At 38.1% G+C, this 19,060-nt stretch overlaps 1 protein-coding gene across 1 annotated transcript; it reads left to right on the top strand.

Annotated features, from left to right (window-relative positions):
- The first annotated feature begins 932 nt into the window (after nucleotides 1-932).
- Nucleotides 933-18,736, top strand: LOC147911617 (odorant-binding protein-like). Its single transcript, XM_087427833.1, has 5 exons — nucleotides 933-1,329; nucleotides 10,412-10,551; nucleotides 15,344-15,414; nucleotides 17,511-17,621; nucleotides 18,609-18,736. The coding sequence occupies exons 1-5, from the start codon at nucleotides 1,075-1,077 to the stop codon at nucleotides 18,734-18,736; spliced, it is 705 nt and encodes a 234-aa protein (XP_087283959.1). The 5' UTR covers nucleotides 933-1,074.
- The last annotated feature ends 324 nt before the right edge of the window (nucleotides 18,737-19,060 follow it).

Consider the following 19,060-nt stretch of genomic DNA (forward strand, 5'->3'; position numbering starts at 1 on the left):
TACAACTAGTCAAGCAGGACATGCTGCTTGGCTCTTCCTCCTTCTCAAAACATCTGGTTCAGCCCACCCTTGCCTTCTAGAGCCTGGCTTCCTTGCCCACCTGACTGTGCTGACAAGAACCCCTTGTATTTCAGCCATACTCCATTGAGTTTATTGGAATGACTCTTGAACATAGTGCTACAGTTCTGGTTATTAGCAGCTACTTTGGTATTTCTTTTCACCAAGAAATATCCTTATTATACAGCAGCATTGCCCAAATTTGCCCAATCAAAAAAAAAAAATTCACCTGAGACACACACTGACTAATTCATTAACCAAATTCTAGGCACTGGGGATGCAGCCAAAACCAAAAGTTCAAACATTATGACACTGTGGAATTGACTCTTTAGTGCATGGTGACTGGGTATAAGAGGAAAAAATGAATATGAAGGTGGAAGGAGAGAGGAGTCGTGCAGGGTTGTGGAGTAGCACACTTTAGGGATGGGCAAGCATCTGAGTCAGAAGCAATCCAGTGTGGCTGGAACAGAGTAACAGAGAGGTAAAGTAGTTGCAGACAGGCTAGGAAAACAAGCATATCATGGAGGGACCTGCAGGCTATTATGGGGATTGGAGCTTTATTCTACGTGAAGGGAACAGGTTAATATACGTTAACCAGGATTTCTCAACCTTGGCCTGATTGACACTTGGGGATGAATAATTTATTATTAGGGGCTGTCCTGTGCATTGTAGGATGTTTAGCAGCATACTTAAGCTCTACCCACTGAATGGAAGGCATACCACCCCACCCTGCCATAGTGACAGCCAAAAATGTCACCAGACATGTCCAAGTGTCTCTTTTGGGTGTCACAATGACCCCTGGTTAGGAACCAAGACCCTATAAACTGTGTTAGGTAGCCTTTCCTAGATCTGGTCAAACTGAAGTTTCTGCTTAAAACCTAGAAATCTGCATGGGAAATCAGCACCCCCAGGGACTCTTAAAACAGGACAAGCTTTGGAAAGACTGCTTTAATCCTTGCTACTGAAAATGCGCTTTTAAGACCAGAAGCAACGACATCTCTTGGGTGCTTGTTAGAAATGCAGAGTTCGGGGGGCGAACTCAACATGGTGGCGGAGGCAGACTCGGAACTCGCCTCCTCCCGTGGACACAGCCAATTTGCAACTACTTGTGGAAAAATTACCCCTGAGACAGAACTGAAAACTGGATGGGAGGAGCTCCTGCAACAACGGACAATCCTGATTGAGGTGGAAGAGGCAGAGACTCCCTTCTGGAGAGGAAAAACGCTGCCTTCACAAGCCACCAGCTGCACGGCCGCCAGGAGCAGCCCACAGGTATGCAGCCTCCCTGGAGATGCGGGGCCCTGAGCCAGGGAACGCCCCCGCTGTGGGCATTTTGTGGACGCAGTACAGTCAAGACCAGTGGCATAATATCTGACTTTGCCTGCTACTAAAACACTGGGGAGTACCCCCAGAAAAGCTGGTTCACAAAGAAACTAAAACCGGCTCTTAAAGAGCCCACTCCAAACTCACCCGTTTCAGAAAGCATCCTAAAATCACCAGAAAGAAAGGTGCACAGAGCTGTGGTGAAAGGAGACTCACCTAATAGGCCCTGAGTGCATCTCGGTGAGGGGTGAGACCTCTCCAGGGACTGGGACATTGGTGGCAGCCATTGTTGTGGCCCGGTGTGGGCGTGCTGACACGGATGCCATTGGAGTTCTCCCTGGGGCCTGCTGGCCGGGGTCTGCCCCACCCACTAAAGCACCGATTTAATCCAGCTCAGCCAGGGCAGGCAGCCCACCCTAGAGACTGGCCCCACCCAACAACATGCCCTCAGGCAATGTGTGGGCCTGCATATATTGGTGACTGGATTCTCTGCAGCCTGGCAACTGAGCCGACTCTAGCGGGGCAGGGTGTGCACAAGGAGCCGGTGGAGAGTGTGGGGTGGTGGCGGAGTGTGTGGGGCTCCCGCCGTGGAGAGACTGGGTCAGCTTCGGGAGGTCGGGGCGCACACATGGGGCAGGACTGTGTTGACTGTGTGTGTGGACCTGTGGGCGGCAGGGCTTGTCAGCTGCAGAAGACTGGTGTTTCTCAAAGACCCACATAGGGGGTTTGCCCCACCTTCTAAAGCCTGAAACAATTGGGTGCTCCTGTGCCTGAGGCCAGCCCCACCCAGCTGCAATCCTCAGAGAGCTGACAAGAGACCTAATAGGCTAGAGGTTTACAGCAATTGTAAGGCCCTGAGTCTAACAACCTGCCACGCTGGGGGCCTACTCACTTAAAAGAAATACTGCAACACAAATGTGGTATTAGAACTTGCAGCCAACTGTGCTGGGGCTCCCTACACCTGATAAAGAGACTGAAGGGCCCACAACAACTACAAGCAGCTGAGCATTACAACAGCTGGCCAGGAGCATAACTCAGCCTCCCTGGGCACCTACAGGGAGAGCAAACAGGCCACAACAGAAGGACACACGTAGCCCACATAGGAGTCACCCCTGGAACATTGAGAACTGAGGGAAGCACACTGGAAGCCTCCTAAAGCATCACTTACATAAGGTCACCTATCCAAGAGCAGGAGACGTAGCTGACCTACCTAAAACATAGACACAAACACAGGGAAAGAGGCAAAATGAGGAGGCAAAAAATACATTCCAAGTAAGGGAACAGGACAAAACCCCAGAAAAGGAACTAAGTGAAACAGAAATGAGCAACCTACCTGACAGAGAGTTCAAACAAAGAGTGTTAAGGATGCTCACTGATCTGGGGAGAAGAATAGATGAACTCAGTGAGAATGTCAACAAAGAAATGGAAGATATAAAACATAATCAATCAGAAATGAAGAATGCAATACTGGAAATGAAAAATTCATTAGAGGGACTCAAAAGCAGAGTAGAGGATACAGAAGAACGGATCTGTGAGCTGGACAAAAAACTAGAAGAAATTACCCAAGGTGAACAGGTAAAAGAGAAAAGAATTAGAAAGAGTGAGGACAGTCTAAGGGACCTCTGGGACAACATCAAGAGCAATAACATCCGTGTTATAGGTGTCCCGGAAGGAGAAGAGCGAGACAAATGGGCAGAGAATCTATTTCAAGAAATAATAGATGAAAAGTTCCCTAACCTAAGGAAGGAAACAGACATCCAGGTACAGGAAGCACAGAGAGCCCAAACAAGATAAACCCAAAGAGGCCCACACCAAGACACATCATAATCAAAATGTCCAGAATTAAAGATAAAGAGAGAATCCTAAAAGCCACAAGAGAATGTCAAGTTACATACAAAGGAAACCCCATAAGGCTATCAGCTGACTTCTCTGCAGAAACCTTACAGGCTAGAAGAGGATGGCATGATATATTTAAAGTGCTAAAAGGAAAAAACTTACAGCCAAGAATACTCTACCCAGCAAGTTTATCATTCAAAATGGAAGGAGAGATCCAAAATTTCCCAAACAAGCAAAAATTAAAGGAGTTTGTCACCAAGAAACCAGTGCTACAAGAAATGTTAAAGGGACCGATTTAAGGGGAACAGAGAAGACCACAAATAGGAAAAATTATCTATTTCCATGATAAGAACATAATGGATACAAATGCACAAAAAAGAGATTAGATATGATATCAAAAACAAGAGGGAGGAGGGGAGTTAAAGAGTACAGCTTTCAGACAGAGGTCAAACTAAAGTGACCATCAATTCTGTATAGAAGAAGAAAAGAACAGAGAAGGACTACTAAAACACTGAGAAAAAAAAAAGTTAAAAAGTGGCAGTAAGTACATACTTATCAATAGCTACTTTAAACGTCAATGGACTAAATGCTCCAATTAAAAGGCATAGGGTGGCTGATTGGATAAAAAAACAAGACCTATATATATGCTGCATACAAGAGACACTTCAGACCTAAAGACACTCACAAACTGAAAGTGAAGGGATGGAAAAAGATACTCCACGCAAATGGCAATGAAAAGAAAGCTGGGGTAGCAGTACTCATATCAGACATCGATGCAAAAATCCTCAACAAAATACTAGCAAATCGCATACAACAATATGTTAAAAAGATTATATACCATGATCAAGTGGTATTTATTCCAGGTATGCAGGGATGGTTTAACATTCACAAATCAATCAATGTGATACACCACATTAATAAAATGAAGAATAAAAATCACATGATCATCTCAATAGATGCAGAGAAAACATTTGACAAGATACAGCATCCATTTATGATAAAAACTCTGAATAAAATGGGTATAGAAGGAAAGTACCTCAACGTAATAAAGACCATATATGACAAACCCACAGCTAATATCATCCTCAATGGTGAAAAACTGAAAGCCATCCCTCTAAGAACAGGAACCAGACAAGGATGCCCACTGTCACCACTCCTATTTAACATAGTACTGGAAGTCCTAGCCAGAGCAATCAGGCAAGAAAAAAAAAATAAAAGGGATCCAAATTGGAAAGAAAGAAGTGAAACTGTCACTATTTGCAGATGACATGATTTTATATATAGAAAACCGTAAAGAATCCACCAGAAAACTTTTAGAAGTAATAAACGAATATGGTAATGTTGCAGGATACAAAATCAACATACAAAAATCAGTTGCATTTCTGTACACTAACAACTAAGTAGCAGAAAGAGAAATTAAGAATACAATCCCATTTACAATTGCAACAAAAAGAATAAAATACCTAGGAATAAACTTAAAGAGGTGAAAGATCTGTACATCGAAAATTATAAAACATTTCTGAAAGAAATTGAAGAAGACATAAAGAAATGGAAAGATATTCCGTGCTCTTGGATTGGAAGAATTAACATAGTTAAGATGTCCACACTTCCTAAAGCCATCTATAGATTCAGTGCAATCCCTATCAAAGTTGCAACAACATTTTTCACAGAAATAGAACAAAGAATCCTAAAATTTATATGGAACAACAAAAGACCCCGAATAACTAAAGGAATCCTGAGAAAAAAGAACAAAGCTGGAGGTAACACATTCCCTGATTTCAAAATATACTACAAAGCTATAGTCACCAAAACAGCATGGTACTGGCACAAAAACAGACACACAGATCAATGGCATAGAATCGAAAACCCAGAAATAAGCCCACACATCTATGGACAGCTAATCTTTGACAAAGGAGCCAAGAACATACAATGGGGAAAAGAAAGTCTCTTCAACAAATGGTGTTGGGAAAACTGGATAGCCACATGCAAAAAAATGAAAGTAGACCCTTACCTTACACCATACACAAAAATTAACTCAAAATGGATTAAAGACTTGAATGTAAGACCTGAAACTATGAAACTTCTAGAAGAAAACATAGGCAGTACGCTCTTCAACATCGGTCTTAGCAACATCTTTTCAAGCACCATGTCTGACCGGGCAAGAGAAACAATAGAAAAAATAAACAAATGGGACTACATCAAACTAAAAAGCTTCTCCACAGCAAAGGAAACCATCAACAAAACGAAAAGACAACCTAACAATTGGGAGAAGATATTTGCAAACCATACATCTGATAAGAGCTTAATCTCCAAAATATATAAAGAACTGATACATCTCAACAACAAAAAAACTACCAACCCAATTAAAAAATGGGCAAAAGACCTGAACAGACATTTCTCCAAAGAAGATATACAGATGGCCAACAAACACATGAAAAGATGTTCAAAATCACTAACTATCAGGGAAATGCAAATCAAAACTACAATGAGATATCACCTCACACCCGTCAGAATGGCTATAATTAACAAGACAGGAAACAACATGTGTTGGAGAGGACGTGGAGAGAAGGGAATTCTCATACACTACTGGTGGGAGTGCAAACTGGTGCAGCCACTATGGAAAACAGTATGGAGATTCCTCAAAAAATCAAGGATAGAACTGCCATATGATCCAGCTATTCCACTGTTTTGTATTTATCCAAAGAACTTGAAAACACCAATTTGTAAAGGTACATGCACCCCTGTGTTCATTGCAGTGTTATTCACAATAGCCAAGACTTGGAAGCAACCCTAGTGCCTGTCAAGGGACGAATGGATAAAGAAGCTGTGGTATATATACACAATGGAATACTACTCAGCCATAAGAAATGATGAAATCCAGGCATTTGTGACAACGTGGATGGACATTGAGGATATAATGCAAAGTGAAATAAGTCAGAGGGACAAGGTCAAATACCGTATGATTTCCTTCATTAAGTAGTAGATAATAACAACAATAAACAAACACATAGAGACAGAGATTGGATTGGTGGTTACCAGAGGGAAAGGTGGGAGGGAGGAGGGTGAAAGGGATAATTCGGTACATGTGTGTGGTGATGGGTTGTAATTAGTATTTTGGTGGTGAACATGATGTAATCTATGCAGAAATAGAAGTATAATGATGTACACCTGAAATTTTTACAATGTTATAAACCAATGTTACTGCAATAAACAAAAAAATTAAAAAAAAAGAAAGAAATGCAGAGTTCCAGGCACCATACTAGCCATGCTGAACCAGAACAGCATTTTCAACAAAGCCCTCTGGGGATCACTGAATATTTTCCTATTTGACAGCACTGTGTTAGAGAATTTCAATAGGATAAGATCTCAAAAAATAGTCTTGAGATTAATTATCTTATCTTAGATTCTAAGTCATTGAATCTTTGGTCAGGAATCATTGAGGGGAGAGGGAACTTGTGGTGACCAGCGTCAGATCTACCCTGCACTATGTACAAGGCAGTGGTGGAATCTAGGAAAGTGAAAACAAAGATCACAGAAAAAGCAGAAAAACCAAACAGAAACCTGCAAAGTGGAGAGATATCCTACGTAGATACAGAACCCTGGACAACTTGGAGGAGGAAAGACCGGGAAGATATACATTGGATACATTAAGCATTATTTGTTGGATTACAGGTGTTCATGTTTGTGTCAGAAGGCTTTGCTTTTATTTGTCATTCTCTTACCCACATTTTGACCAAGATTAATGAAAAAGAGTTGGGATTTGAAGTCATTTGACTTCCTTTAAGAATAAAATAAAAGGATTAACAGGATCTAAAGACCAGGCTGTTGTGATAATCTCTTAGAATAATGACTCTTTAATTTCCCCTTGATCATCAGTTAGAATGTTCCTCCTAAGAATGATTTTAGGATGCATTCCCAGGAAACAAGTGTTGGTTGGAAATTTTCACTTGATTGGAAGTTAGAATTATCTTCCTAAGAAGGAATGATCTTAGGATACATTCCCAGGAAACACATGTTGCTAGGACTCCAGTAGAAAAACTGGGAATGTTAGAGTTCTGTAAAAAGAGATGGAGCAGGTGAAAATGAGTAGAACACTGTGTTAGTGGGGATTATACACCTGCTCAAAATTATCCAAATCAAGGAGGTGATGGGGAAAATTTGTGAGAACATCATGAGACTTGAAAACTTTCCATTTCACAGCTTTCGCAATAGGAAGTTAAATAGCACAATACACAGAGGAATCAGTGAAACAAAGAGAAAAAAAATCTTGGAACCAAGAAAAAAGAAAACAGAAAGTAAGAAAGACAAGAACATAGAACAAACAGTGTTGGTCCCTTCTGAGAAAGAAGACAAGTGGCCAATTGAAAACACAGGCGGAAGACTCCTTCCAGCCAAACTCTCCTTAAAGGTCAGACACCAAACAAAGAGAAGGGTTCTGAGGCTCTGGGGTGCCCCTGAAGCAGATAGATGCCCTGTGTGAGTACGGTGGGTGTTTTCACTCAGCTAACGTGGAAATCCTGAGAGTATCATTGTTTGTTCATTTTTACAGGACGATCAAAATACACGTTTAGGGTATCTATCTAATAAATTACTGGGAAAGAAAATAAAAATACATGGAAATTAGAGGAAAAAAAAACAAAAGAAGAGGATCTTTGGCTGATCAATGTCCTTGAAAATAGCCAGTTGTACAGAAATAGGAGGAAACTTGTTTTTTCCTATCAAATTTCTAAAAATTGGGGAACTACTATCACTCTTTCTTGCTTCCTTGGAGAAACTATTGAGTCAATGAATAAATAATATCTTGAAGATCAGCTTCTCATAAAGTTGTTAGGAAAATGGAACAATGAAAGTAATTGTTCATGTGCTTTTATTCCGATGAGGTTATTGGGCATTTACATGGAAGGTCCTCTTAGTACAAAGGATGAAAGAGCCTGCTTCAGGGAAGAAGGAGGCGATTAATGTTTTGTGCTGATATGATCTTCTCCTCAGAGGAATAGGTGACTTGCCTAGGGTCTCTTAGGAAACCTAAAACCTGAAGAAGTTTGGCTGAACTGTCATCCAAAGGAAAACGGATTAGTAGTTATTCTGCAAGATTGTCATGAATGATTGGTGTTTGGAGCCTAAATCTTATTTTAGTTAATTCCTAAAGGGAGTCATATGACCTTCACGTCCTATGTTAGAACATGTTAGAGCTTTTGTTTAATATTGCCCAAAATACCTGTAAGAGAATGGGGATAATAAAATAAAACCAAACAAAACAAAACCTACTCCTGGGAAAGTGACAAGAATACAAAAACAATGGATTTTCAATAAATGTACAAGAGAAATTCAGTAGAAGAGAATAGTCTTTTCAACAAAATTTCCTGAAAATATTGGGTGTCCATATGCAAAAAAGAAAAAGGAACTTCAACCTATACTTTTCCCTATATAGTAAACTCAAAGTGATTCATGGACTATATGTAAAATCTAAAGCTACACAAATTCCAGAAGAAGAAATAGAAGAAAACTCTACGACCTTGGGTTACGCCATTATTTCTTAGATACGACTCCAAAGCACGACCCTCGAGTGCAAACAATAAATATATAACCTGACCTTTAGCAAAAGGAAGATATTTGGGAATTTGAGGGACACTATTAAGGGAATGGAAAGAGAAGCCACAAACTGGGAGAAAATATTTGCAAATCTTCTATCTGAAATAGGACTTGTATCCAGAATATATAAAGAAATCTCCAAACTCAATAATAAGAAAAAAACAGCCCAATCGATATTGAACAAATGGTTTGCAGAGACACTTAACAAAGAAAATATGCACATGGCAAATAATTGATTGTCATTTAGAAATTGGTTTCCTTTTTTATCTCTAATCTCCGTTGGCTACTGTGTGGACAGTTCAAGAGGATGGCTTGAAAGAACACAGAGATCAATAACACCAGACATAGACAAGGCAGAAATCTCATAAATTTTAGTGAGATTAGGTTGTACACTCACGGCAAAATGAAATTGTAGAGCTAGATTTGGAAGGATTCTTAAGTAGGGCAATAGACAAGAATTTGTTCTTCTGGAAAATATTTCATTAATCTGAAATATAGACTCCTCTGGAGAATGTTTTGATAACTGATTCATGGCCTAGATGCCACATTTTAATATTGTTAAACCACACAGTAACATCTTTAGTTTCAGAAATAATTGCAAACACACCTCCCCAATGTTAAAGAAATCATACGCGAGTTGGGGATACAGATCTTGGACCACACATCCCATTTTATAACCCAGGATAAAAGAGGATAAATATTACCGCCCTTGAAATACCTCAGATGTATTGTGATCTCTCACTTATTCTAAAGGTCAAATTTGCAGATCAATTTAAGCTTCTCTTAAAGATAATCTCATTATTGAAACAACAGGATACCATAAAAGCTCATCGCTGCCAATCAGGATATTATAAGACTTACACGTAAGCAAGGTCTTATGATTAACAACCATTGGTTCATTATGTGTCATGTCAACAGACCACTAGTATAAAAAAGGGCACAAATTCAGATTCTCTCCAACAACTGGCACACTCTCAGCTCCTCCAGAAGAAGGTCGACAAGCACCAACGAAATGAAGATTCTGCTGCTGACTCTTGTGCTTGGTCTGGTCTGTGCTGCCCAGGAACCTCAGTCGGAAACCAATTTCTCACTGGTACTAGGGGTCGGCTGATCTGGGAGGAGGTCTTGGTGGGGTGTGGGTGTGGGTGTGTGTCTGCGTGTGTGTGTGTCCCTTTTGGACTATTTACATATGTATGCAAATTTATGTGCACCTAAGCCTAGCTATCTACCTCAAACTCACAATCACTCTATTAATTGGCTCCTTACACATTTCTAATGTACTTGTCCTATATTGTCTCTGTATTGTCTATATTGTCCATTCATTGGATCCTTATGTGTTTCTACTATACTTGTATAAGACAAGGAGAACCAGCCAGAGAACTGTTGGATTGGAGTTCTGCATTTGATAACAGAACAGAAGCTATTTCAGAAATATATCCTTTTCTTGTTTTACCATTGACTTGGGTTTTCACATTATTTTATAAATCCTGCTTTGTTCAACAAAGACAGTTTTGCGCTCATGAAAAAGGAAAGAAAACTCACGGTGGATGACGCCAGAAAAAAAGAGCATGACTAAAATTTCTGATGGGAACTTTGCTTTTAGGTTTCAGGAGAATGGAAAACCCTTTACGTCGCATCCAGTAACATCGAGAAGATCAGTGAGAACGGACCGTTCAGGGCTTTTGTCCGTAGACTTGATTTTGACAGTGAGGGTGACACAATCGCCTTCACATTTTTGGTCAAGTAAGTAAAAATAACACAGAACAAACACACATATAAGTGCTCGACCCTGAGAGAGGGTCTGTCTGACTTCCACGTTTGTGTTGAAATATCTGGATTATGTTCAAGAGCATGGCTGTCTGAGTTGTGTGCTTAGAAGGGTCTTTGGAGGGGTCATGTTAGTTCCAGTACCACCCTCTAGGGAATGCCCTGGAGCATTTGCTTGGAGCGCAAAGAGTCACAGAAGGTCCACTGGAATCATCTCATTAAAGAAAAGAGGACAAAAGCAGCCACGAGTGCATAGATTCCTCAAACCCTACAGTTCCTTCCACTAGCCTGAATCTTTCACGGAGAATTTGTAAAGGGTGGTTCACATTTAGGGGAACTGTAATCCTCAAGAGTATGAGTAGGTGGGTAACACAAAATGATCTCTACCCTGAAGAACTTATTCATAGCAATTTTTAACCCTTACTAAATTCATTAAAGCCTTCGTTGTTTCAAAGCTTATTTATGGAAAGCTCACCATAGTGCAGGCATTTTATTAAGAACTCTGATGACTTATTTCACTTAGCATAATACCCTCTAGATCCATCCATGTTGTTAAATGGCAAGGTTTCATTCTTTCTCATGATTGCCTAATATTCCACTGCCTATATACCCCACATCTTCTTTATCCATTGATCTACAGGTGGACACCTGGGTTATCTCCATGTCTTGGCTATAGTAAATAATGCTGCCATGAACAAACGGGCGCATATATCTTTTCAAATTAGTGTTTTTGTTTTCTTAGGATGAATACCCAGAAGTGCAATTGCTGGATTATTTGGTATTTATTTCTTCAATTTTTTAAAAAAGCTCCATACTGTTTTCCATAGTGGCCGTACCAATTTACATTCCCACCAAGAGCGTACAGGGGTTCCCTTTTCTCTACGTCCTCACGGACACTTGCTATTTGTTTTCTTTTTGGTAAGACGTATTCTGACAGGTGTGAGAATCTGGTTTTGATTTCCATTTGGTTTACCATGAGCGACAATAAGCATCTTTTTATGGGCCTGTTGGCCATCTGTATGCCTTCTTTGGAAAAGTGTCTATTCAGGTCCTCTGTCCATTTTTTAATGATTGTTTTCTTTTTTTCTATATGGATTTCTATGAGTGCCTTATGGTTTTGGTTTGCATTCACTTGATGATTAGTGATGTTGAGCATCTTTTACTGTGTCTGTTGGCCATCTGTATGCCTTCTTTGGAAAAATATCTATTCAGACCCTCTGCCCATTTTCTAATTGAATTGTTTGCTTTTTGGTACTGAGTTGCATAAGTTCTTTATATACTTTGGATATTAACCCCTTAAGGAATATAACATTTGCAAATATCTTCTCCCATTGAGTAGGTAGCCTCTTTATTTTGTTGATGCTTTCCTTCACTTCACAAAAGCTTTCTAGTTTGATGTAGTCTCATTTATTTTTTCCTTCATTGCCCTTGTCTGAAGAGACATATCCAAAATGTTTTGCTCAGATTGATGTCAAAGAGCTTTACTACGTGTGTTTTCTTCTAGGAGTTTTATGGTTTCAGGCTTTACATTGGAGCCTTCAATCCATTTTGAGTTTGTTTTTATATATGGTTAAGAAGTGGTTCACAATCATTAGTCGCTCCAACATTCTAATGTGTTTATTCTAATGTGTTTACTTAGTTCCTTTTTTTATGTATTCTTAAAATTAGGCACATTTTATATAAACATATGTATTACTACATTCTTATAAACATTCTTAATTTAAAAAAAAGAACTTGAATAAGAGAAGATGAAGAAACTTTTTTTGTTGGAGGGTCTTCATTGGTCAAAATAGAGTTAGGTATATTGATTTTAAACTAATAACAATACTGTGTGTGACATTCCATAACAATGGTATAAATAATTTTAGAATTTACTAGAGGATATTTATAAATTACTAGAGGATATTAAGTTAAGTGATAAAAGGTGGAAAGAGGGCATTTTCTTCAAACAATGAAAAATGATGGCAGTGAAAGAATCTAAAAAGTTACACAAGAAACATGATATATATAAGATGCTTTTGAAGGTGGAATGGGCTTCTCAGACAAAGAAGTAGGAAAGGGAGAAATATTGGTATAATCAGAGACACCCAGTTATTTAACAAAATGTGCTCAGGAAATAATGAATAGGGACAGAACACTACACAAAAAACATATGGAGGTAATTATAGAAGTTGAGATTTAGAAAGAAACTTAGAGTGAGTTCTGAGGGATGTTAAATGTCAAAGTATTAGTTTTTAACTTTCTCCACTAGAAATGGGTATGTACTGAAGTACGCAGAAGCAGTCAAAGTCTCCTTTCTGATTATGCTTCAGGTATGAACACGTGAAATACGGAAGAAACAAGGTTTTGATTCTCAAATTTCATTCTGAAATTTCAAATTAACCATATAAATCCATGGAAATGCCCTTAAGCCAAATGAGAATACTTTTGGAATTATAGATCAATCTCTCTCTCTCTCTCTCTCTCTCACAGACATACAAAGACACACACACACACACACACACACTTGAAATTACTGCTAAATTAGTAACACCTGTAATCACATATGTTGATGATATTGCCCAGAAAAACAGTTATTTCCACACTAACATTTAAGTTTAAGCAGAAGAATCCTAGGATAAAAACACGAAGCAGGAGAAATTATTGAATCAATGAAATGTAGGGTATCTAAGAGCATCATTTCGTGCTAAGAGATCTGTTGCCCATAAGATTAAAACATGTATTTATGTTGTACGTGGAAAGTCAAATGTTGATATTTATTTTTTGCAGTCCTTCAAATCCAGAAATAGTCACATTGAGAAGTAAGCATAGCTTAACATGTCAAAAAAGTTTGGCAGTATAAAGTGAAATCGTGCGAGAAAGCAACTATAAGAGGAAAAGGAGATTTGAAGGAAACATTTCTATCCTTACAAATACATGAGCAAACTTACTAGCTGGAAGAAAGTTGTGAGAAAAGGGCCAAAATTAAAGAAAGAACATTAGGAATTTGGAAGAAATCGGAACTGAAGTGAAAGGGGATACAATTTTTCCTATGGAAAAAAAATTAAGCACAGACACAAAAAATAATTTGTTATAAGAAATTGAATGAACTCTATTTCCAAAGACCTAATTTCTAAAGATATAAGTGGGATTCAAGAATCTCTCTCTCTCTCCCTTCACTTACACACACTCATGCAAACACAGACACAGAGTTTGAAGATTAGAAACATTAAGAAAAAACTAAGAGGATCATGCTTGGATAGATTGCTTTATAAATATATATAATTGGTTATATATTATATATAATATATAACTACTTGTTTACATATAATCAAAATATCTTATCCCAGTAGATACACTTGTGAGTTTCCACCATTTTTTTAAGACTACAGGATTATCTTTTAGTTCGTCATATTAATAATTTTTGTGTCCTATGTTTAATTGACTTTACCTGTGGCCACTCTTTTTGAAATCGATCTTATTGAACTGTATTTCCACAGAATTATGTGCACACTTTTGAAGGGTGTAGTTAATGAGTTTTGACGTATGTATGAGTTTGTGTCACTACTGCCACAGTCAAGTACAGACGTTTTCCATCACCGCAGAAAGGTCTGTGTCTTTCCCCACCCGCCATTATGTGTCTACCATCTAGACATAGACAACAACTGATCTGCTTATTCTCGCCTGTTACAGAACACCACACACTGGAATTATACTTTACGCATCTTTTTACACTGTTTCTCTCACTCAGCATAACACTTTAGAAATTTATCCATGTGGCTGCATATACAAGTAGTCATCTTTTCCATTGCCAGTTTGGATATATGAAAACTGTACATTTTCTGGTTGTTAGACAATGTTGTTTCCATGTTGTGGTTATTTTGAATAACTTTGATGTGAATAGCTCTGTACTATCTTTGTGTTGACATGTATTTTCATTTTTCTTGGATAGGAGTGGAATTGCTGCATCATAGTATTTGTGCATATTTAATAATATTCAATAATTCATTCAATTTTAGTTGGGGTATTTCCCCTTAGAATATATGTGTTGAATACATACTCCATATATTCCAAATACACGTTCTTTGTCATGTAGATACACACAGAGACACACACAGAAATATAAAAGGACTTGATTATATATGAGACATATATACGTAATTATATATATCGTGTGTATATAATTTCCATACATTATATATGCTCATCATGTGTATTTCTGTGTTTGCTTTTGTGTGTCTGTGTGTGCAGTGTGCTTGTATACGTACATGTGACTTGGTATCTAATTTTCTTTAAAATATTTTCACATAAGAAGTTCTATTTCGATTAAATACCACTCATAATATTTTTCTCATATTTGTTGTGCTTTTTTGTCTATTACATTATCTAAGAGATCTTTGCCAGGGCTATGAGAAGCACTAAGGTCTGTCTTGATACCTATGCCCCTCAGTATTGAGAAAACATTTCAAGCAAGGGCTTGTATTTTCCCCACTTCTTCTCTAAAATTTTGCCTTTCTCCATGTTTTCCTGGCTTTAAACATGACCTGTTTTGTCTCGCAGCTGGTCTTTGGATCTGCCGCTCTGACTTTGTCTACGTGTTGACAAAGACATTCTAACCACCTAGAGTTCTTTGATCGTGGACAACATATGTCTTCTCTTTTGAAAGTCAGTGTTTATAGGCACTAGAATCATACCTGACACAGGGTCAGATGAGGTTGAAACAAAGTCCTAATTATAGATCAATTTTTTATTATTTTTATCAATCAACTTAAGATGTTTTCTTTTTAAGGGTCAACGGACAATGCACAATAATACATTCCGTGGCAACAAAAATAGAAGGAAATGTTTACATTAGTGATTGTAAGTATGAGTGTTTTACTGATAAAGTTATATTAGGGTTGAAACCTTGGCCTCAAAATCTTTTCAGAACTCCATATATCTGAATTCTAGTTCTACTAATAATTAGAGGTGTGACCAGGCAAAGTCCCTAAGTTTTCCAAGCACTTCATTTTGTCACGTGCAAAGTGTTAAGTCGTAGGATGTGGATGACTCCTTCCAATAGTGAGTGTTATTCAACGACTAACTGAGAGCATGTGCTGAGAACTTTTATCTCATAAGGTTCTCAGGTATATGAATGTGTTTCGAGATAATGTAAAAGGGTCTTAGGAATTAATGTCTAATGGGTGTATCTTGAGTTGAAATATCAATATCATTTTGCTTTATCAGAATATTTTTAAAACTAATCTTAAAACATCTTAATCCTTTCAAGGTACGGTGTGATTTACTTAAATCCCAAACAAGTCACAGTAATTTCAACACCAAGGACGTTTCTTCGTAAACACAGCTTCTGTTAGAAGCAAAGGAAATGTTGGTCAAGATTTATGTCTCTAAATTCTTTTTAATGATATCATGCAACATTCCCAATTCTAAATGGCCTAATGTTTAAATATTTGATTAAAATTTAAAAGTACATAAACCTGGGGTTCCAACCTTTGACTAACATAAGAAATGCACAGCGGCTATGCAATAAACACACAAATAAGTAAAATTTAAGCCTGACATTTTATCCTACACGTTCCTTTTTATATTGCCAGTAGTTTTTTTGTAAATCATGTTTTCATTTTGCCTGTCCCTATATTATTTGTTCCTTTGTCTGAATCATCTCCGTTCTTGTAGTCATTTTTACATGGATTTGACACGGCAACTCAAGGAGGGAGAGAAGGGAAGTGACCTGGCCTTGTTGTGCAGGCCTCTGGGGAACGAGGCATTGCAATGTCCCCAGCTTCTGCTTGGTAGAAAATATTGTGTAACCGTAACAAGCACAATAGCAACAGTGGCCTTCACAGCAATGTGAGGCTCAGAAGATAGATTTATTTTCGTAGCCTCCATAACATGCATTACCTTTATAAACCTATTTAGCTAGACTTTCTGTAAAACCCTCCTTTGTAAATATATTGTTATAACATACTTGGTACTAAGAATCTGAAGAGATGCATAAAATGGGATTTAATTGTCCCGACGTAACCCGAGACTCAAGGACTTACAGTGGGCTTGGGCAAGATTTATCTATGAAACTTTGATGTACTTACAACTGCTACTTAGTCTTTGGTGTGGTAGACTAAGGATATTTCAGTGGGAAACTCAAATTGGTGAAGTTTTAAATCAAATCCTGGTGAGTGATTGAAATGAGGTGCTATGTTATGGTTAGAAGAGAGAATGAATGCTAGAGGGCTCATTGATAATGCAAAGTAGATCTGCACTCATTCTTTTCCCTATAAACATAAGGAGTGGATGGGCATCACTGAGAGATGGAGGTGCAGCCTCCAGGGGGGATCTGAATCAACTGTCTAGCTTGTCACCACCTGCTTATCCTCACAAGTACAATTGATTTCATTCCAAATTAAGTTATGTTACGTTTGTGACAGCTATACATTTGTTAAGTAATACACCTAGATCAAGGGGCAGAGGAAATTCAGTAATTTACATGAAGTGTTTAGAAGTTGCTTGGTGCAGGCACAGTAGGTACTCAGTACACAGTTACACACTGTTTTCAACGGTAAATTGATTTGAATCCTAAAGAGAAACCAATTCATTTCTTGGATAAGGGAAATGACAAAGGATTTTTAAACTTGAAATTGATAATATGCCATATAATAACAAGCTCATGTTGTTTAAAGAAAGGTTGGCTTCATTAGAACACGTATTTTAGAAATCACATCAGTAGACTAGAAGACAGGAAATGTTTAATTGTATGAAAAGGGGGCCATAAGGAAAATTCTTCCCTATTTTTCTTCCTGTCAAAATCCATTTTAACATTCACTGTACTGTTGGAGTGAAACAAAAATCAATATAGTAATCATTGTTACCAATAAGCTAAGTAGGCCATGATAAATCTAATCAACAATTAATTAATTACCTGAGGCTATACATATATATTTTCTCTCTCTCTCTCACAGATGCAGGTATAAATGGTTTCAAAATTCTCGATTTGTCAGAAAATGCCATCATAGGATATATTCTGAATGTGGATGAAGAAGGCCTGGTCACCAAAATAATTGCATTGCTTGGTATGTATTATATCCTGACCATATTCCCATTGTCATTGTCATAGAACATTTCGATTGTCAGCATTTTTATTCTGAAAATCAGTATGTATTGATAGCATTCATTAGTAATGATACAGGTCTAGGTCTGTGTGTTTATTGAGGAAGGACCCTGGAACGGAATTTACAAAGAAAGGTGAAAAGAAGAGCTTGTGGGGGGGGAAGTATCAGATCATCAGGCCTTTAAAAATAATTTTAATCTGTAAATTATAACAATTGAGTTTTTTGAGAAGTACTTACTTAACAGGTGAACTAATTTCAAGCCATGGTTATATTCAAATTGACCTCAATTCCTTCTTTTTATGACAGTTTTTCAAATACATTGTAAGCCTTGGACCTGAGCTTTCAGAATGAACCTTGATCATGTTTAGTCCTTCCATTGACCATGTTTAGTCCTTCCAATGCATTGTCCTCATGAAATTGAGAATTTCAACCCCAGAATAGTCACAGAGGGGAGCAGAGGGTGCACTTTAGCCTTGGGGATAATAGGTTTCTATTTGGAAAATATATGGGTAGACCGATGGTTTACTAAAAGAAAAAATTATCCTCCATTGCTACGTGCGGCAGGGCTGATGTTTCTCTGTAGGTGAGAATCGAGTTTCCAGGTTATTTGGGTCCAGCACAAGGTAAGAATGTCAGGTATGGGTTCCAAGAGGTTGTCAGAGAGGCTTCAGATGAGCTATTCTGGATCCTTGGGCCCAAAATTCATGAAGGTCCTGATATGTCCTTGGAGTCCTGCTGATGTGGGAGAGTTGGGCTGGGATTCATTCCTCCTATGGACTTAAGTCAGGCAGCTGACACTGTGACATGGTGAATATTAACTATGTGACACTCCGTTAAATTATTCCACACGAAGAACTGATTTGCACATTCATTTTTCTCATTCATGGATCCCGAAATTCCTGGGAATTCTAACAGGCAAATTTCTGGTTTATGCATGGTGATTTTCAGGCAAAGGAAATGATATCAATGAGGAAGATATTGAGAAGTTCAAGGAGTTGACTAGACAAAGGGGGATTCCAGAAGAAAACATTGTGAATATCATCAATATTGGTAATGTGAATTTATTTTCTTCCTGAATATATCATTCACCTGGTGTGTAAACATACTATCAGGAAACAAATTGATTCATTTTAAATTTCTTTTTCCATGAATTATCTTCTATAAAATCTGTTATTTAAGAAAAAGAAAGTCTTAGAATACGGACAAATGGTATTGATCAGTGGCTCTCTTTCTCCTGTTCTTTTTTTTTTTCACCCTCAGATGACTGTCCTACAAATGACTAAAAACAAGGACCTGAACACTCCAAAACGTTGTAAGTAAGAATGATGTGTTAACGGCATGGCTTTATCAAGTGATTCAATAAGCACACATTGTGACTTCACATGGGCCATATTTATTCA

The sequence above is a fragment of the Ceratotherium simum genome, chromosome Y (assembly GCF_057802395.1).
Source record: "Ceratotherium simum simum isolate JZ-2026a chromosome Y, ASM5780239v1, whole genome shotgun sequence".
NCBI classification, from domain to species: Eukaryota; Metazoa; Chordata; class Mammalia; order Perissodactyla; family Rhinocerotidae; genus Ceratotherium; species Ceratotherium simum.